General features: G+C 41.2%; 1 protein-coding gene across 4 annotated transcripts in view; it reads left to right on the top strand.

Moving 5' to 3' along the window:
- Hip1 (Huntingtin interacting protein 1) overlaps nt 1-15,680 on the top strand; it is a 604,867-nt gene that overhangs the window by 369,096 nt on the left and 220,091 nt on the right. For all 4 annotated transcript variants that reach the window (XM_067154583.2, XM_067154580.2, XM_067154584.2 and 1 more), the window contains one exon: nt 12,629-12,834. In XM_067154583.2, coding sequence (XP_067010684.2) covers nt 12,629-12,834 — 206 coding nt within the window. The remainder of the gene's footprint in view (nt 1-12,628; nt 12,835-15,680) is intronic.

Raw genomic sequence — 15,680 nt, 5'->3', positions numbered from 1 at the left:
TACTGCACAACAATATCTCAGATGACTCTATCGCACTCGGAATCCAACCATACGTCGTATAATCGAGGAATGAACTCTGATATAATGGAATCCACGAAATTACTGTCCCATCTGATCTCAATTCAAGTATAAAAATTATTCAAACAATCCTAGTTTAACGTTGAGGTCGTATTACTTTTATTTCTCCTGCCACAATGAACTCGGGACAGTTGAAACATTTCTCGATGACATTCACTCAAACAAGCTAATAGGTTCAAAATACACACACTCATTCCCAAACTACCTTCACCAAGAAAGAAGAGGCGGAAAAAAATTCTAACTAATAGAAATTCTTCTAAGCAAATAAGTAGAGGCTATATCATTACACTTTACATTTACAAATACGAAGAAAGAATAACAATGTTTAAATATTACTTGGTGGTGACTGTCGATCGTAGAACTCGGGCTGATGACCTAGTGCATTACCACATTACGCACCATCGATCCTGGTCTCGCCCGTCTGAGCTGCTTTACATTCTACTCGTTCATTGAGGACATGCTGGCGCGCTGGAAACCATACCATTCATCTCGTAGGAAGACAGGCATCCTGACTTGCACTCGAACCAATGATCTCCTCTGTAGAAGTTCTTGTGAAAGCTGAAACTGAAAATTAAGTCTGAGACAAGTCCAAAACACACACCGCTGTTTGACGAGATGGAAAAGCAACTTATCTTAATATCTTCAGTTGATTGTAAGTAGAATCCGTGAATGTCTGAACTGCTATCTGCAAGATGTTGGAAGCTCTAAATAAGACGAAGTTCCCCAGTAAGCAAAGTGCGTCTTTTCACGTCTGTAGTTTAAGTCAGAATAATCCACACTCGTCGCGTTCAGAGGTAGAAAATTCAGAGTAAAGTTTCCTTAGGAAAATCCATAATTCACCGTCTTAAGACAGGGGTGCGTCTTTTCATTATACACGATTGGTCACTTCATTAACTTCACACCAAATTGATTACTTCATTGGCTGCCATAGTCAGACGTCATATACCTTTACTAATATCGATCGAGCACTTGACACACATTTCGCCTGATCACGTGGTATTCACGGCTGATTTGAAGGTTACTTGGCTAGCGGTATCTGCTCTCTCCCTCTTGCTCGCCCTTAGCTGGGATTTCCGTACACCTGGTGACTGGTTCTAGTCGACACGACGTGCTAAAACTCCCTTCCTGGTTCACGAAATAATGTTCCAATTTACAGTAGAAATAAAATATTCTCCAGTAAATGATTTTTACCACTTTTGAAGGGGACAATATATATATATATATATATAAAAGAACATGTCCTGACTGACTGACCTGACTGACCGACCGACCGACTGATTCCATCATCGCCGAGCCAAAACTACTGGACATAAAGAAATGAAATTTTGGGGATACATTTATATTAGGGTGTAGGTGCTCACTAAGGGAGTATTTTTGGATATTCCAGCGCTAAGGGGTGAAAAGGGGGGGGGGGGGTGAATTTTTAAAATGAGGATATTCAAAAACTTAAAAGTTTAGACGTAAAAATTGGTATTGGAATCTTCTTTAAAAATAAGGAAACAGACACTTTTGGGGAGGGGGGAATCATCTTAACGGGTACGAAGGGGGGGGGGATGAAAAAGGACTTGAATTACGTTTATGAGGATACTTATGTCTCAAAAAATCAAGATGTTACAGATGTGAAAATTAGTATTTGGAATCTCCTTTAAAAATAATGAAACAAGTATTGTATTGGAACGTGAAAATTGGTATTTGGAATCTCCTTTAAAAATAAACATGTATTTTTGTTTTAGGAAAATACACTAAAATGGGGGTGGGTTGGGGGAAGGACTGATCACGGGGTTGAATTCTTTTTATGGGGATACTTATGTATATCTCAAAAACTGAAGATGGTACAGATGTGGGAATAGGTATTTGGAATCTCCTTTAAAAATAAAGAAACTTGTATTTAATATTATTCGACTTGAGAGAAGACCGTTTCTCACATGTACAGTTCTGTGTCGCATGGACGTCTTAGCCACGAAAGGTAATACCACAAACATGGTTTACAAGAATTTCTGGGGTAAATTAAAATCAATTTTCAGGTGAGTTTTTATACTTTAGGAATGTTCAGATAATGTCTTAGTACAATGCCGAGGAGCGATTACTTTGATCAAATTACGAAATCCACGCGAGTGAAGCTGCGGGTAATTGCTAGTTTTTTAATATATATATGTAGGTTATCATTCTATTCCTATCCATTGAAGCCTTGGATTCAGTTCTGGTCCCCAAGCGTTATATGTTAATCAAGCTTTTTACGAAAAGGATCCATTTCAGCGTCAGACATGAATTATTTTTGAGAAATAATATGACGAAAAATTATTTTAAACAAACATTTTCAAAGTGATTTTAGTATGTTTTATCTAATATCTTTGTAAATCCACAGTGTTAATACTATTAAGAGTTCGTTACTCTGATAAGGTCTTCGGATCAAATTTTGTTTTTAGGATTAAATAAGGCTGATGATGCCCTATGAGAGAGGGGCGAAACATGTACCGTAAAAATCTGGTAGTTTCTATGTTCATTTGACCACGCAACAGTGGAATTAATTGTATTGAATAGGCGGTGTAAAAAATACTCCTTGTGTAAACTTAGTGATATAGCTGTTTTCAATACGGAACAAGTTTGTAATGTTCCTCTTCCTTTGCGCTATTTATGGCCTAAAGTCAGATTCCACCTGTTCAATACATAAGAGTTTTTTATTTAAATTCAAGAAATAGTTCTTAACATATTACATATAGGGACACGTTTCACCCATAATGATGGCATCATCAGCCTAAAAATCTCATACGTGAAAGAAAGATCAGGATCCTGATTGTTCTTATACCTAAATAAAAGGATACTGTACTCTTATGATAAAGTCTTATAATCAATCCTTATTGTAGATCTTTGTGAATGTCTCGTTTTTTTAAAAATGTGGTAACAAGTGGTTAGTTAAGAGTTCAAAAATAATACGTAAATTGCTGCGTTGAAATAAAATTTGGTAAATGTTGTGCCTTATTCTGGAGATGGCGTAAGGAGCTTATAATAGCTTAATAATTTAGGATAAAAGTCACTCTTAGTAGTAGTAAGTTGTTAGTTTTATGTATGTATGTTGGGTAATCAGCCCAAAGGCTGGTTTGATCCTCTGCAGCTCCGCCAACAGCTGTCATAAATAGCCTAGGCGTCACTGAATAGGCGTACTAGGGAAATGAGGAGTGAGGTAGTTTCCCGTTGCTTTCGTCACCAAGCCAGCCGTTGCTATTACACATCAGTCTGCCAAGCCCACTGAAATGCTTGCACCAACTGACCCTATGAGCGATATTTTCACACAATTCATAACAGGGACTGGCTGCATAAGCAATGGCATTACTAGCATCACTCATACCTCAGTCACTTTCATATTGTCAAAGCCAAGGATGAGTCTGAGACAGGTCAATGTTATAGCCCGTACCAGAAGACATAATGCACTGTAAACACTACATCTCGCCAGCAAATTTTATATGAGAAGATAATACGACAATCTTCTTGAAGCACTTAGGAGTGAGAACAAGTACTTGTCAGAAAACATGTCTGTTTTTATAATTAGCTGGTAGACGTGGTTGTAGCTTCTTGTATTACAAGTGCGAGGTTGAGTAGAGCTTGTGGAGTTACGTCTCTTAGACAGTTGTGTTAATTTGGTTAATGCTCTACTCAACCTCGCACTTGTAATACAAGAAGCTACAACCACGTCTACCAGCTAATTATAAAAATAGACACGTTTTCTGATGAGTGCTTGTCCTCGCTCCTAAGTGCTTCAAGAAGTTTGTCGTATTATCTCTTCATAACTTACTACTACTAAGAGCGACTTTTATCCTAAATTAATAAGATATTATAAGCTCCTAACGCCATCTCCAGAATAAGGCACCACATTTACCAAATTTTATTTCAACGCAGCAATTTACGTGTTATTTTTGAACTCTTAACTAACCACTTGTTACCACATTTTTAAAAAACGAGAGACATTCGCAAAGATCTACAATAAGGATTGATTATAAGACTTTATCATAAGAGTACAGTGTCCTCCTATTTAGGTATAAGAACAATCAGGATCCTGATCTATCTTTCTTTCACGTATGAGATTTTTAGGCTGATGATGCCATCATTATAGGTGAAACGTGTCCCTATATGTAATATGTTAAGAACTATTTCTTGAATTTAAATAAAAAACTCTTATGTATTGAACAGGTGGAATCTATAATCTAGTATTATTATTTGACTTGAAGTACATTTCAATACGAACCATAATATGAGATTTGTAACATGTAATCTATGGCCTATTTGAGAGTTTGTGCATTTCTACTTTGTATTCTCTCATTGCTCAATCCTTTACAAAACTAGCCTTGAGTGACCTTTGAATAAATCACGCCTGGTGTTCCCTTGGATTGCTGTGTTCTATGTGCCCGTTGGGACACAGTTTCCCCTGCGTATTGCCTAGCCATGAATGTTCTACCATTCTCTTTTCACTACAATATTCTTTAATTTCATCCCAAGTCCGCACATCGAGTCGTACTAAAAGTTTACTACGAGCTTCCTTACTGATTTTCCTCAGAATTAATTTGTAAAACAAATCTCGTTTGTCTTGCCTCACTACTTCTAATGTGGTTTCTACATTTTCTCAAAACTCTTAGTCTAGCTGGTTGAGAGCTGTCAAACTCTGTACTTATTATTCATAAAGCCTCAGTCATTGACATATACTGTTCAGCATGTATTAACACCTCGCCATGCTCATTAACTACATTACTCGGGGTGGGGCTAACTGACCAAGAAGATCCTTCCATTTTAAAATTGATTGATGACTGCAAGACTCTGGAACTGGGCTTGAATTCCGCTTACTATACTGGCTGCCTCTCAGTGGACTGCAAAGTATTCTTCCTCTCCTTGTCCGGTAGTGATATCTCGAACAGCAGTATATAAGACTTCTGAAACAGCAAATCACAGAATCAGTTGTTAGCCTGACACCATTAAGTACCTCTGAACAATCACAGTTATACACCAGAAATTTTACTCTTTATCGTGAATTAATTAGTACTCCACAACCTGACGCCATAAATTTTAATATTTACCGCGTGTTAATTGTGCATTACCCCACACCTTACACCATAAATTTTAACTCCACCTTTTGTATCCTAAGGATAGAACAGGCTGGGGACTGGAAAAGGGTTCGATACACAACTATTTGAGACAATAATGACACCAATTTGAATGGCCTTTTGCCAAGCTAAAGTATATTAAAATCACCAAGAAATACTATACAAAAGATATATACAAAAATCTATGCAGTTATGTATGAGTGAACTTTTTCTTCTTAAGAAGGGAACTTCCTAACCTGAATACACTTCAAGCTACCTAAGAAGTCTTTGGTTCCCTTTGTCCCTCAAAGAGTCTGTTTCAATAAATACTTATCTCCCAAGAGAGATGATCTTTTTGTGGCGTCTTCTTTCTTCTGGCTTTTCTTGCACACACAGATACTTGATGGGTCTCAGCACTTCACACCTTGCTAACCGTCAAGGGAAAGCAGTTCTTTTTGGGCTCTAGGTCTGTCTTTAGATTCACCTTCCCGCATCGCATTACTCTTCCCTGTAGTAGGCTGCTTTCACCTGCCCGTACGGTGCTCTAGGATTACTGTCAGACTAATCTGGGGCTACCGAATTCTAGTAGTCCTCTATGGCTTGGAGTCTTACTCTACTGTGTATGTGGTTACTACAATTGCTCATCTCTATCCGTGGTTTCCCATAACCAACTTTCCATACTACGTCTGACAAGTCCCTTCTTTCTTGCTTGAACCTATTCCCGTTTAGTTCAGAAGTCTACCTCGCTTGGCTCTCCTTCGAACTGTTTCTTGTAAAGCCTGTAGGCTAACTTCCTGGCTTCCTCCACGAACCGTCTCTCGTTCAACCTTCAAGACTAAGACGGAGACTGTCTTACTGACTGCTGACTGACTAGCCTGGGACTGTCTGTAATTGCGTGAGCAACTCTCTGACTACGGCTTGACTGCCTAACCAACTACTACTTTCTGTGTGACTCTACCTTGACGGCCTGTACGTGACTTGACTCAACTCGTCTGCCCTGGCTTTCCTGCCTAATTTTTCCCTCTGCACCTCCTTAAATAACCTCTTATTTTCTCGAATGTACTGTTCGGCGCTCGACTTCGCCCTGCTTGTGACTCTGAGTTGGCATTTTTCCTTCCCCAGGAAGGTGGTTGTTATCTGTGCTTTCTAGAAGCATAGAGAACATGCGCCTCCAAACATCCTGTGATATGTCCTAATATTTTGCCATGCCCTGGCATGTTCCAAGCCTTTATTAACTGTGGTTTGTGGTTTCTCATATACGTATTAAATTATTCTCATATATTTGTATCACATGGAACACTGGGCACTTTCACTTTTTCTGATTATGTATTCCACTAAGACATTGTCGTAGATCTTGGGATTGAGTTATCTTTTTCTTAAATCTACGACCCCTTCTCTTACATTGCTTTTGGTACTGAGAGGCCGCTGTTCAACTCTTCTGGACGCAGATGGTGGGACGTGACTTGTAATTGTGTGTTGTGACTTACAGTGACACAAGGAAGTGAACGTCTTCTCATGTGATATTTATTTACCATCAAATAAAATAGCATTTGAGCTCGGTAAATGGCAAGTGGCAGTGGCAGAGTTTGAAATGGGATGGCCTGCAGAAAGCAGTGAGAGCAGTTGATATAATGTAGAACGCTACAACAAAACTCAATGAACAGGGAAAGTGAAGCATTAGACTTGTTGAATTATTATTTATTTAGCGTATGGCTATATTTACAGATGAGAAACAAAGTAATTTGTGCTTCATGTCCATAGGTTTAAACTCTAATTGCCCTACACGTGCCTCCTGGATGGTGTTAAGTTAGCAACAGCAAAAACAGGCAGCCAGACCATCCACAGGATCTCCTGGCAGTGACATATCAACAAAATAATAGAAACAGTTCTTCTCAGAACTCGTTAACGAGAAACATTGGTCCATCTATCAGACTCTACAACTGAACGTCGAAAGCATCAGCAAGGCAAAGTGTGACTATCTGTCGAAATTTCTGTTGGACAATAACGTCAATATTGTCACCATTCAGGAAACTCATGTTTTCCAGCGAAGCAGAGGTCGAATTCCTGGATATACTGCTCTTGGTGCAACTTAAATCTGTTGAATTATATAAATGTATTACAGTTTTCTTCTTCCTCTTCTTCTCGGCTTTCCCCCTCCCCCAATTTCTTAGGGTCAGCACTTTGCTTGGTGATTACAAACTTGTGTGGAGGGATGTGTTTACTACTGCATGTTTGTGTGGTCGTGTGATGTACACTGACTGACAGAGCAAATGCAACACCAAGAAGGAGTGGTCAGAACTTTATGCCAATTGCAGGGTAGACTGATGTCACTGAGGTATGCTCATGATGTGAAATGCGCCGCTGTGCTGCGCACGTAGCGAACGATAAATGGGACACGGCGTTGGCGAATGACCCACTTCGTACCGTGATTTCTCAGCTGACAGTCATTGTAGAATGTGTTGTCGTGTGCCACAGGACACGTGTATAGCTAAGAATGCCAGGCCGCCGTCAACGGAGGCATTTCCAGCATACAGACGACTTTACGAGGGGTATGGTGATCGGGCTGAGAAGGGCAGGTTGGTCGCTTCGTCAAATCGCAGCCGATACCCATAGGGATGTGTCCACGGTGCAACGCCTGTGGCGAAGATGGTTGGCGCAGGGACATGTGGCACGTGCGAGGGGTCCAGGCGCAGCCCGAGTGACGTCAGCACGCGAGGATCGGCGCATCCGCCGCCAAGCGGTGGCAGCCCCGCACGCCACGTCAACCGCCATTCTTCAGCATGTGCAAGACACCCTGGCTGTTCCAATATCGACCAGAACAATTTCCCGTCGATTGGTTGAAGGAGGCCTGCACTCCCGGCGTCCGCTCAGAAGACTACCATTGACTCCACAGCATAGACGTGCACGCCTGGCATGGTGCCGGGCTAGAGCGACTTGGATGAGGGAATGGCGGAACGTCGTGTTCTCCGATGAGTCACGCTTCTGTTCTGTCAGTGATAGTCACCGCAGACGAGTGTGGCGTCGGCGTAGAGAAAGGTCAAATCCGGCAGTAACTGTGGAGCGCCCTACCGCTAGACAACGCGGCATCATGGTTTGGGGCGCTCTTGCGTATGATTCCACGTCACCTCTAGTGCGTATTCAAGGCACGTTAAATGCCCACCACTACGTGCAGCATGTGCTGCGGCCGGTGGCACTCCCGTACCTTCAGGGGCTGCCCAATGCTCTGTTTCAGCAGGATAATGCCCGCCCACACACTGCTTGCATCTCCCAACAGGCTCTACGAGGTGTACAGATGCTTCCGTGGCCAGCGTACTCTCCGGATCTCTCACCAATCGAACACGTGTGGGATCTCATTGGACGCCATTTGCAAACTCTGCCCCAGCCTCGTACGGACGACCAACTGTGGCAAATGGTTGACAGAGAATGGAGAACCATCCCTCAGGACACCATCCGCACTCTTATTGACTCTGTACCTCGACGTGTTTCTGCGTGCATCGCCGCTCGCGGTGGTCCTACATCCTACTGAGTCGATGCCGTGCGCATTGTGTAACCTGCATATCGATTTGAAATAAACATCAATTATTCGTCCGTGCCGTCTCTGTTTTTTCCCCAACTTTCATCCCTTTCGAACCACTCCTTCTTGGTGTTGCATTTGCTCTGTCAGTCAGTGTATGTAAATGAACACAAAACACCCCATCCCCAAGCTGGGGGAATTATGAAAGAATGTCTCTTGTGGGTCCACATTCTCAATACTTTGTGATTTTTGTGAATTACATACCATATATGATATTATGTCTAATTGTGGGACATGTTTCGCCTAATTTTATAGGCATCTTCAGCTGCTTTCCTGTGTTTCAGATTAAAATTGCTAACAAAATCCTGGGCTCATAATTAGGGAGCAGATTTCTGTGTAATAACATATTTTTTTGTGCATGTTTTAACACAATTTACAATGTCTGTTATTCCTATTGTGTATCCCTCAGCATTAAAACATAATCTTGTTTCACATAAAAACACGTATTTTCACTATTTTTTTGTGTAAGTACATATTTTAAGAAAATCCATAATGAGCACATAAATCTGCAATAAAATGCTACTGTGTTACAAAATGGTGCTCATATTCTCATTTTATGATTGCGGTCTTGTTTTTTAACAGTGTATGTTTCTGAATATTGTGGCTATTTATGGACTTCTCTCCGGAAGTTCGAAGACTTGCTGGTCGCTGATATTAGTCAGCCAGCTCTGGTTTTGTTTACAGAATTTCAACAAAAGGCAATCTCAGAGAGGTAAGGTGAAGGTGAGCACTGGGGACTGGAAACATATTCTCAGTGGGATTGTGCCACTGCTAAGAGTAAGGTTATATAACATTCCCGTGGTCGTGTGCTTTTTTTCTGAATTTCTAAGAGAGAAGAAATATTTTGTTCAGTGTCTGCTACTATTCTTTTTTATTGAAACAGCTATTCACTGAAAATGCTTGCAGCACAGTGTTGAGAGTGAAGTTGAGTACAAGATCGCGTCTTCAACAATACGTAGAGGAATATAGAATTTAAAAACATTTTCACTACCAAAGGAAAAGTATTGTTTTGCCAACCATATGGTAAAACAGTTAGTGCAGATCAGTAACCCAGCATTTGTCTGGAAATAAGCGGCTGCTTCGCGTGTGCGTTCCTGACAATTACTAATAGATGAACCAGCTACTTCAAATGTAGGTCCATCCAAATACTCCCAGTATTATCTAGATTTATGCAGGGCATTTGTTTGCCCTGACATTCCTCAAGGCAAATTAAATAATCCAAAACTGAGAAATATCGTAACAAAATACATTAATTTTGAGCCTCCAGACGAATCCACATTAAGGAAAAACTATCTTCCAAAATGTTACGAAGAATTCGGGCAGTATGTGATAGGGAGAAACTGTGCGTGAGCATTGACAAAACCACTGATTCAAGTGGCAGAAAAGTAGGAAATGTAGTTGGTGTGTTGAAGAATGGCAAAACTGCTTGTGAACATTCTTGTTTGCCAGTGTGTAAAAAAATGCCTGCTGCAAACCAGCCATGCTCTTACTTTGACCAAAACGTGTAAAATGTATTGCTTCTACTTACTTACAGTGCAGCCGACTGTAACTTGCGTAGTTCATGCTCTATACAGGATATGTGTAAGGGCTCAGTGTGCTAAAGTGATAAATTAGTGTCGAATGGAAAAAAAGTCTTTGCAAAAGCACCCTCAAGAAAGTGTAAAGACAAAAACGCAGGTCTTGCACTTCCTCCTTTGCCTATTGTCATGTGGTTGGGTACCTGGCTTTGCGCAGTGGTTCACTATGCATCCAGTTTTGAAAGTTTTGCATCCGTCGTGAATGCACTAGATAAAAATGACGAGTCTTCAATTGAAATTCAAGTGTTACTGAAAGACAGATCTTTGAAAAGTGATTTGGCATTTATATCTGCCAATCTAATCTTCTTGTGTAAAACTATAGACCTACTTGAAAAATCCACTAACCTGTTGTCCGAAACCGTGAAGAAAATGCGTGCTGTTGAAAGGAAATTAGATTCCCTTTCAGCTTTGCAGGTACAGCAAGAATGATTGCTGGTACAAACAGGTGGAAACAATGCCAGGAGGGTACTCAGAAAGGCTAAGTTAGGAATGAACTTGGTGGATGAAGCTGGGGTGGGGTCATGTGAGGCAAATAGAGGAGGATAGGTTACCTAGGAGAATAATGGACTCTGTTATGGAGGGTAAGAGAAGTAGAGGGAAGCCAAGGCGACTATGGTTAGATGCAGTTTCTAACGATTTAAAGATAAGAGGTATAGAACTAAATGAGTCCACAGTACTAGTTACAAATAGAGGATTGCGGCAACATTTAGTAAATTCACAGAGGCTTGCAGACTGAATGCTGAAAGGCATAATAGTCTATAATGATTACGTATGTATGTATGTATGTATGTATGTATGTATGTATGTAAAATCAAACTGCATAAATTACACTGATTTTTTTCTCAAAGGTATGAAGTTAACTCCGAAATTGCTGAAAAAATCAATAAAATCACCACTCTAGCTTTGAAAGTACCATTTTGTATGAACATTGAATATAGGTACAGAGCAGACAATGTGACTGTGTCAGTCAGCATCATATTTTCATTAACTGAAATGCCATATGCATTTATTTTGTTCAAAACATTCTCAGTTCCCTCAGAATTATCAGTCATTTTGTGCTGCTGTTGAAACTTAAACACAGAAATCAAAGTTTCATTGATTGATGTAGCAATTTAATAACTTGAGAAATAATTGAAATGTTTATTGGCGCTTTCTTTCTACAAGTGTGGTAACTGAAAATGTTTTCTGTGTTCGCTTGCAGCAGGTGGTACCGCGAGTGCATGCGTGTAATTGCAACGCGCACGCCGGTAGCCATTAGCCATGTAGACTCCACAGCAGAAGGTGTTCTGTGTGCTTTTTGTCGCTCAGCTAAAATCTGTTACACTGGTACAATGTAGATTGTGACACGAGTATGAACTGTTATCAATTGACGATGTTCCCACTTACGTAACTATCAAAAAATGGGACAGCGCCTTTGGGAATCTGGGAGCTTGCTGTCAATGTCGAGGCACCACGCCAAGCACGCAGTTCCAGAGGCTACTGTTGAATTAACCCAGGCCTCCTTCAAGTGAAGCCCTCGTAAGTCAATCCGACAAGCAAGTAGGTAGTTACAGTTATCTCATTTGACACTACACGATGTCGTCCATGAAAGATTACGCCTACGAGTGTACAAACTGCAGCTTTGTCACAAAATCAAACCTCAGGACAGGCTGCGACGGAAGGCATTCGCAGAGACAGTTCTGACAAAAGCTGATGGAAATGAGGCATTCCTCGATTTGGTCTGTTTGTCGGATGAGGCTACATTCCATAGTTCCAGCACGGTAAACAAGCACGATTGCCGCATGTGGGGAAATGAATACCCCCACGTAGTACAAATGGGACTCTCCGAAAGTGAATGTGTAGTGTGCATTGTTGAGCCTACACGTGTTGGAGCTGTATGTTGTGCCAGAACTTCGTCAATATGCTGAACTTGTGAGGGATTTCTTGAATCATGAGTTCCCAGATCGCCGCATAGGAGAGGTAGTCCATCGATTGCTTGGTCCCCTAGAAGCCCCGATGTTATGGCACTGGATCACATTCGTGCAGCTATCGTGAATGTTATGCCTAGAACAATACTGCTGAAGACTTGGAGAGAAGTGGAATACACATTAGATGTCTGTCGCGACACTAATGGTGCGCATATCGAACTGTATTAGGTATGTTACCCTATTTGTAGAAACAAACTGACTACTTCTCAAGTTATTAAATTTTATATTAGTACACATTTAACCTAGACATTCTGTTTAACGAGATATTTGAACGAGTGTTCTAAATCTGTATGGACGTGCATGGTCAATTGACTGCTCTGTGTCAGCTGTGATGTGAAGTGTTGATTTTATACTCGTTTTCAGAACCCACCAAACTTTCTGGTCCAGTCCGACCTGGGAAGTTACGTTACGCCGGTGGTTATCTTGCCTCCCGAAGACACAAGCACATCGGAGAGCGATAACGTGGATAGCTCGTCCCTTGTGGACACTTCGGACACGGGTTCGACGGGTGAACTGGTGGATCTTGTGCACCACAATGGCTCAATCTCGCCCGATGTCCTGGCGGAGAGGTAAGTGATGGTGCCTCGTTGTCACATTACTGACCAGCTTTGTTGGAGGTGACTACTAACTTTTAACATTTCTGTCTTCAGCTCGACTTCAAACTGCACGTCTTCCAGTAGTTCAGAGAGAGGAGCCAGGCTCTCGTACCAAAGGTTGCTCTTTAAATTGTCTGTCTGCTTCTCTGCAGACCATTTCAATGTACACTCGTAGTAAACATGTCGTGTTACAGTGCGTGAAAAATGGACAGTTTGTGTACACTAGGAACACGAATGTGTGGGAAGGGAGACACGGAGTGCTTACGAGCTCACTTCTGCTTGGTAGAGAGAGGTTCCCACTTGATGTGGCAAATGTAGGACAAGAATGCAGAAAAAGGGAGGACGAGTGTACAGTGAAGTGGTAGTTAAACAAATGCCAGTGCTATGAAATGTTCAGTATAACAAAGGTTGATCGTATATGGTGTAAAGGTAATGACACTAGCGCACAAGATTGTGACAGTACATGTGCAGTGAAAACTCGATGCACCGTTTTTCTCGTGGGAGGGGGGAGAAATGACTATGGATGCAGGAAAACGATAAATGCAGGTGACAAACAATAGGGGGAAAGGAAAATAATAAAATACGGGTAACGTATTTGGGCATTTTTCTTCATGTAAATATAATAATAATAGTGTGTGGCCTCCGAAGACTGGTGCAGGTCTTTCGAGTTGTTGCGATAGGCAGTCTACGTGCTTATGAAAATCCAGCCCCACCTAATGCGTGAGTCGGTGCGCAGACGCAGCCCCCAAACCGTCGGCATTAACCAACGAAAGTTAAATTCCCTGACCCAATCGAGACCCCTTGAACCAAAAGCCAACACGCACCTAACCATCTAGCCATGGAGCCGGACAGACTCATACTATACATAACACTATTAAAATATTGCAACCATGATATAACCAATGAAAATAAAAAGCATGACTTTTGCCCCATTTTGTTTCACTTGTCTTCACATCTTGTAATAACTGAAAACCTTTTGAGGTCAGTTCTCTTATTGCATATTAATTATTATTATTACCTGTAATTTGGTAAAGATTCCATAACCCTTCGCGAACGATGGGTTAGAGATCCCACACGGCGAGGATCGAACGATGTCAGAAAGGTTAGAAATTCAACATGGTGCGCGTTGGAGGATGTCACAGCGGACTATGTGAGGCTGCCAACATAGGAAATAGTTTCAGGACCAAGCTAGTGAAAAGATCATTGGTGTGGCTTAAGTGGTCAACAGCCTCTAGCATCCCACACACATCACAAGGCACGATGCAATTAATAACCCTGGTGACTAATTAAAACGTACCCGGCGCATGCCATAACTATTTTAAACTGTGCGATTTTCTCATTTTCAACAAAGGTGACAGCCCTAGCCAGCCAATAGCAACACAGAAAATGGTGGAAAATTTGACTTTTACAGTGCCTCCATTTTAATTCTTGCAAATAAGATTACATGTAGGGATGGGTGGGTCGAGGAGAAGTGTTGGTGCCAGGAAGCTCGTAGTGAGGTTGGACGTGAAAAACCTGCGCACAGCACTCCAGCCTGCAAGATCCTTGCCCAAGACTAGCAACTTGGAATCGCTCGTGCATTCTCATGTACCAGGTTGCTGCTATTATATGCTAGAGTCTGTCTCCTTAAATTCAAGAAACTTTTGCGTATATTTTTCCTATGTACGCTCGATCCATGTGGGAAAATTGTGGTCAAGGACATATTTTTTTGACGTTCAATGTGATAAAACAATAGTTTGAGGAACAATAGATCCGGGGAAATTTAACTTTGGTTTATATGGAACATTTTTGGGACCGAAAGACATATACAAGAACTGCAATACATAAAAACCATGAAATAAAATAGTCAACAAATGCAATGAAAATCTATGTTTAAAATGTTCATAGCTTCAATCTTGGATGAATTTAGTTGTAACAGGTGTGGGTCCAACCTTTTTTGCTTTACGTCGCACCGACACAGATAGGTCTTATGGCGACGGTGGGACAGGGAGGGGCTAGGATTGGGAAGGAAGTGGCCATGGCCTTAATTAAGGTACAGCCCCAGCATTAGCCTGGTGTGAAAATGGGAAACCACGGAAAACCATTTTCAGGGCTGCCGACAGTGGGGTTCGAACCTACTATCTCCCGAATACTGGATACTGGCCGCACTTAAGCGACTGCAGCTATCGAGCTCGGTCCAACCATATTTAACAGAACTATTGGTTGGCTGGAGGAAAATTGTGAAGACTGTCAAAGTTTTGTCGTGGTTCTGGAAACTGAGTGAAGTTTTAAAATCTGTAAAATTTCTTCATGGAGAATGCAAGTATAGCCAGAATTTCCTCTTTCCTCCAGCCCTGTGCTTGTATAGATCAGTATTGAAAGAATTTAATGTAGAACCTTTCGGAGAGAAGGGGAATACAGTTTTTATTTTATTATTTTACTAGCTGATGTACCCTTGCTTCGCTACGGAATTCTAGGTTAGGTAGCGTACAAGTTGCGAGTAAGATTGTATTAAATTGTATAGCTCATAACGTCACCCTAGAAACGCGACAGGAAAGTCACCAAATGTCTTTTCTTATGTGAACACTGGGTTAGGAAATTTTCATTGTAATGGCTGAAACTCATGCTCCACCTGCCGTTTTACATCCTCAAAAAGAGTCTTAGTTGTTATGTGGCTGAAGAAAGATGAAAACAGCTGTGAAGCCAGTAGGAATGTCATGATTAAAAGCAGTGCTATCGTATGAAATACTCGGTCAAATGAAAAACCACACATTTTCTCACTTTTAACTAACAGTACTACGCTACCGATCTACCAGGGATCAAATAGGTGGAATACTATG

This window comes from Anabrus simplex, chromosome 10 (assembly GCF_040414725.1).
Source record: "Anabrus simplex isolate iqAnaSimp1 chromosome 10, ASM4041472v1, whole genome shotgun sequence".
Classification (NCBI taxonomy): Eukaryota; Metazoa; Arthropoda; class Insecta; order Orthoptera; family Tettigoniidae; genus Anabrus; species Anabrus simplex.
Note: the sequence above shows the minus strand (reverse complement) of the source record. Positions and strands in the feature narration are given on the sequence as shown.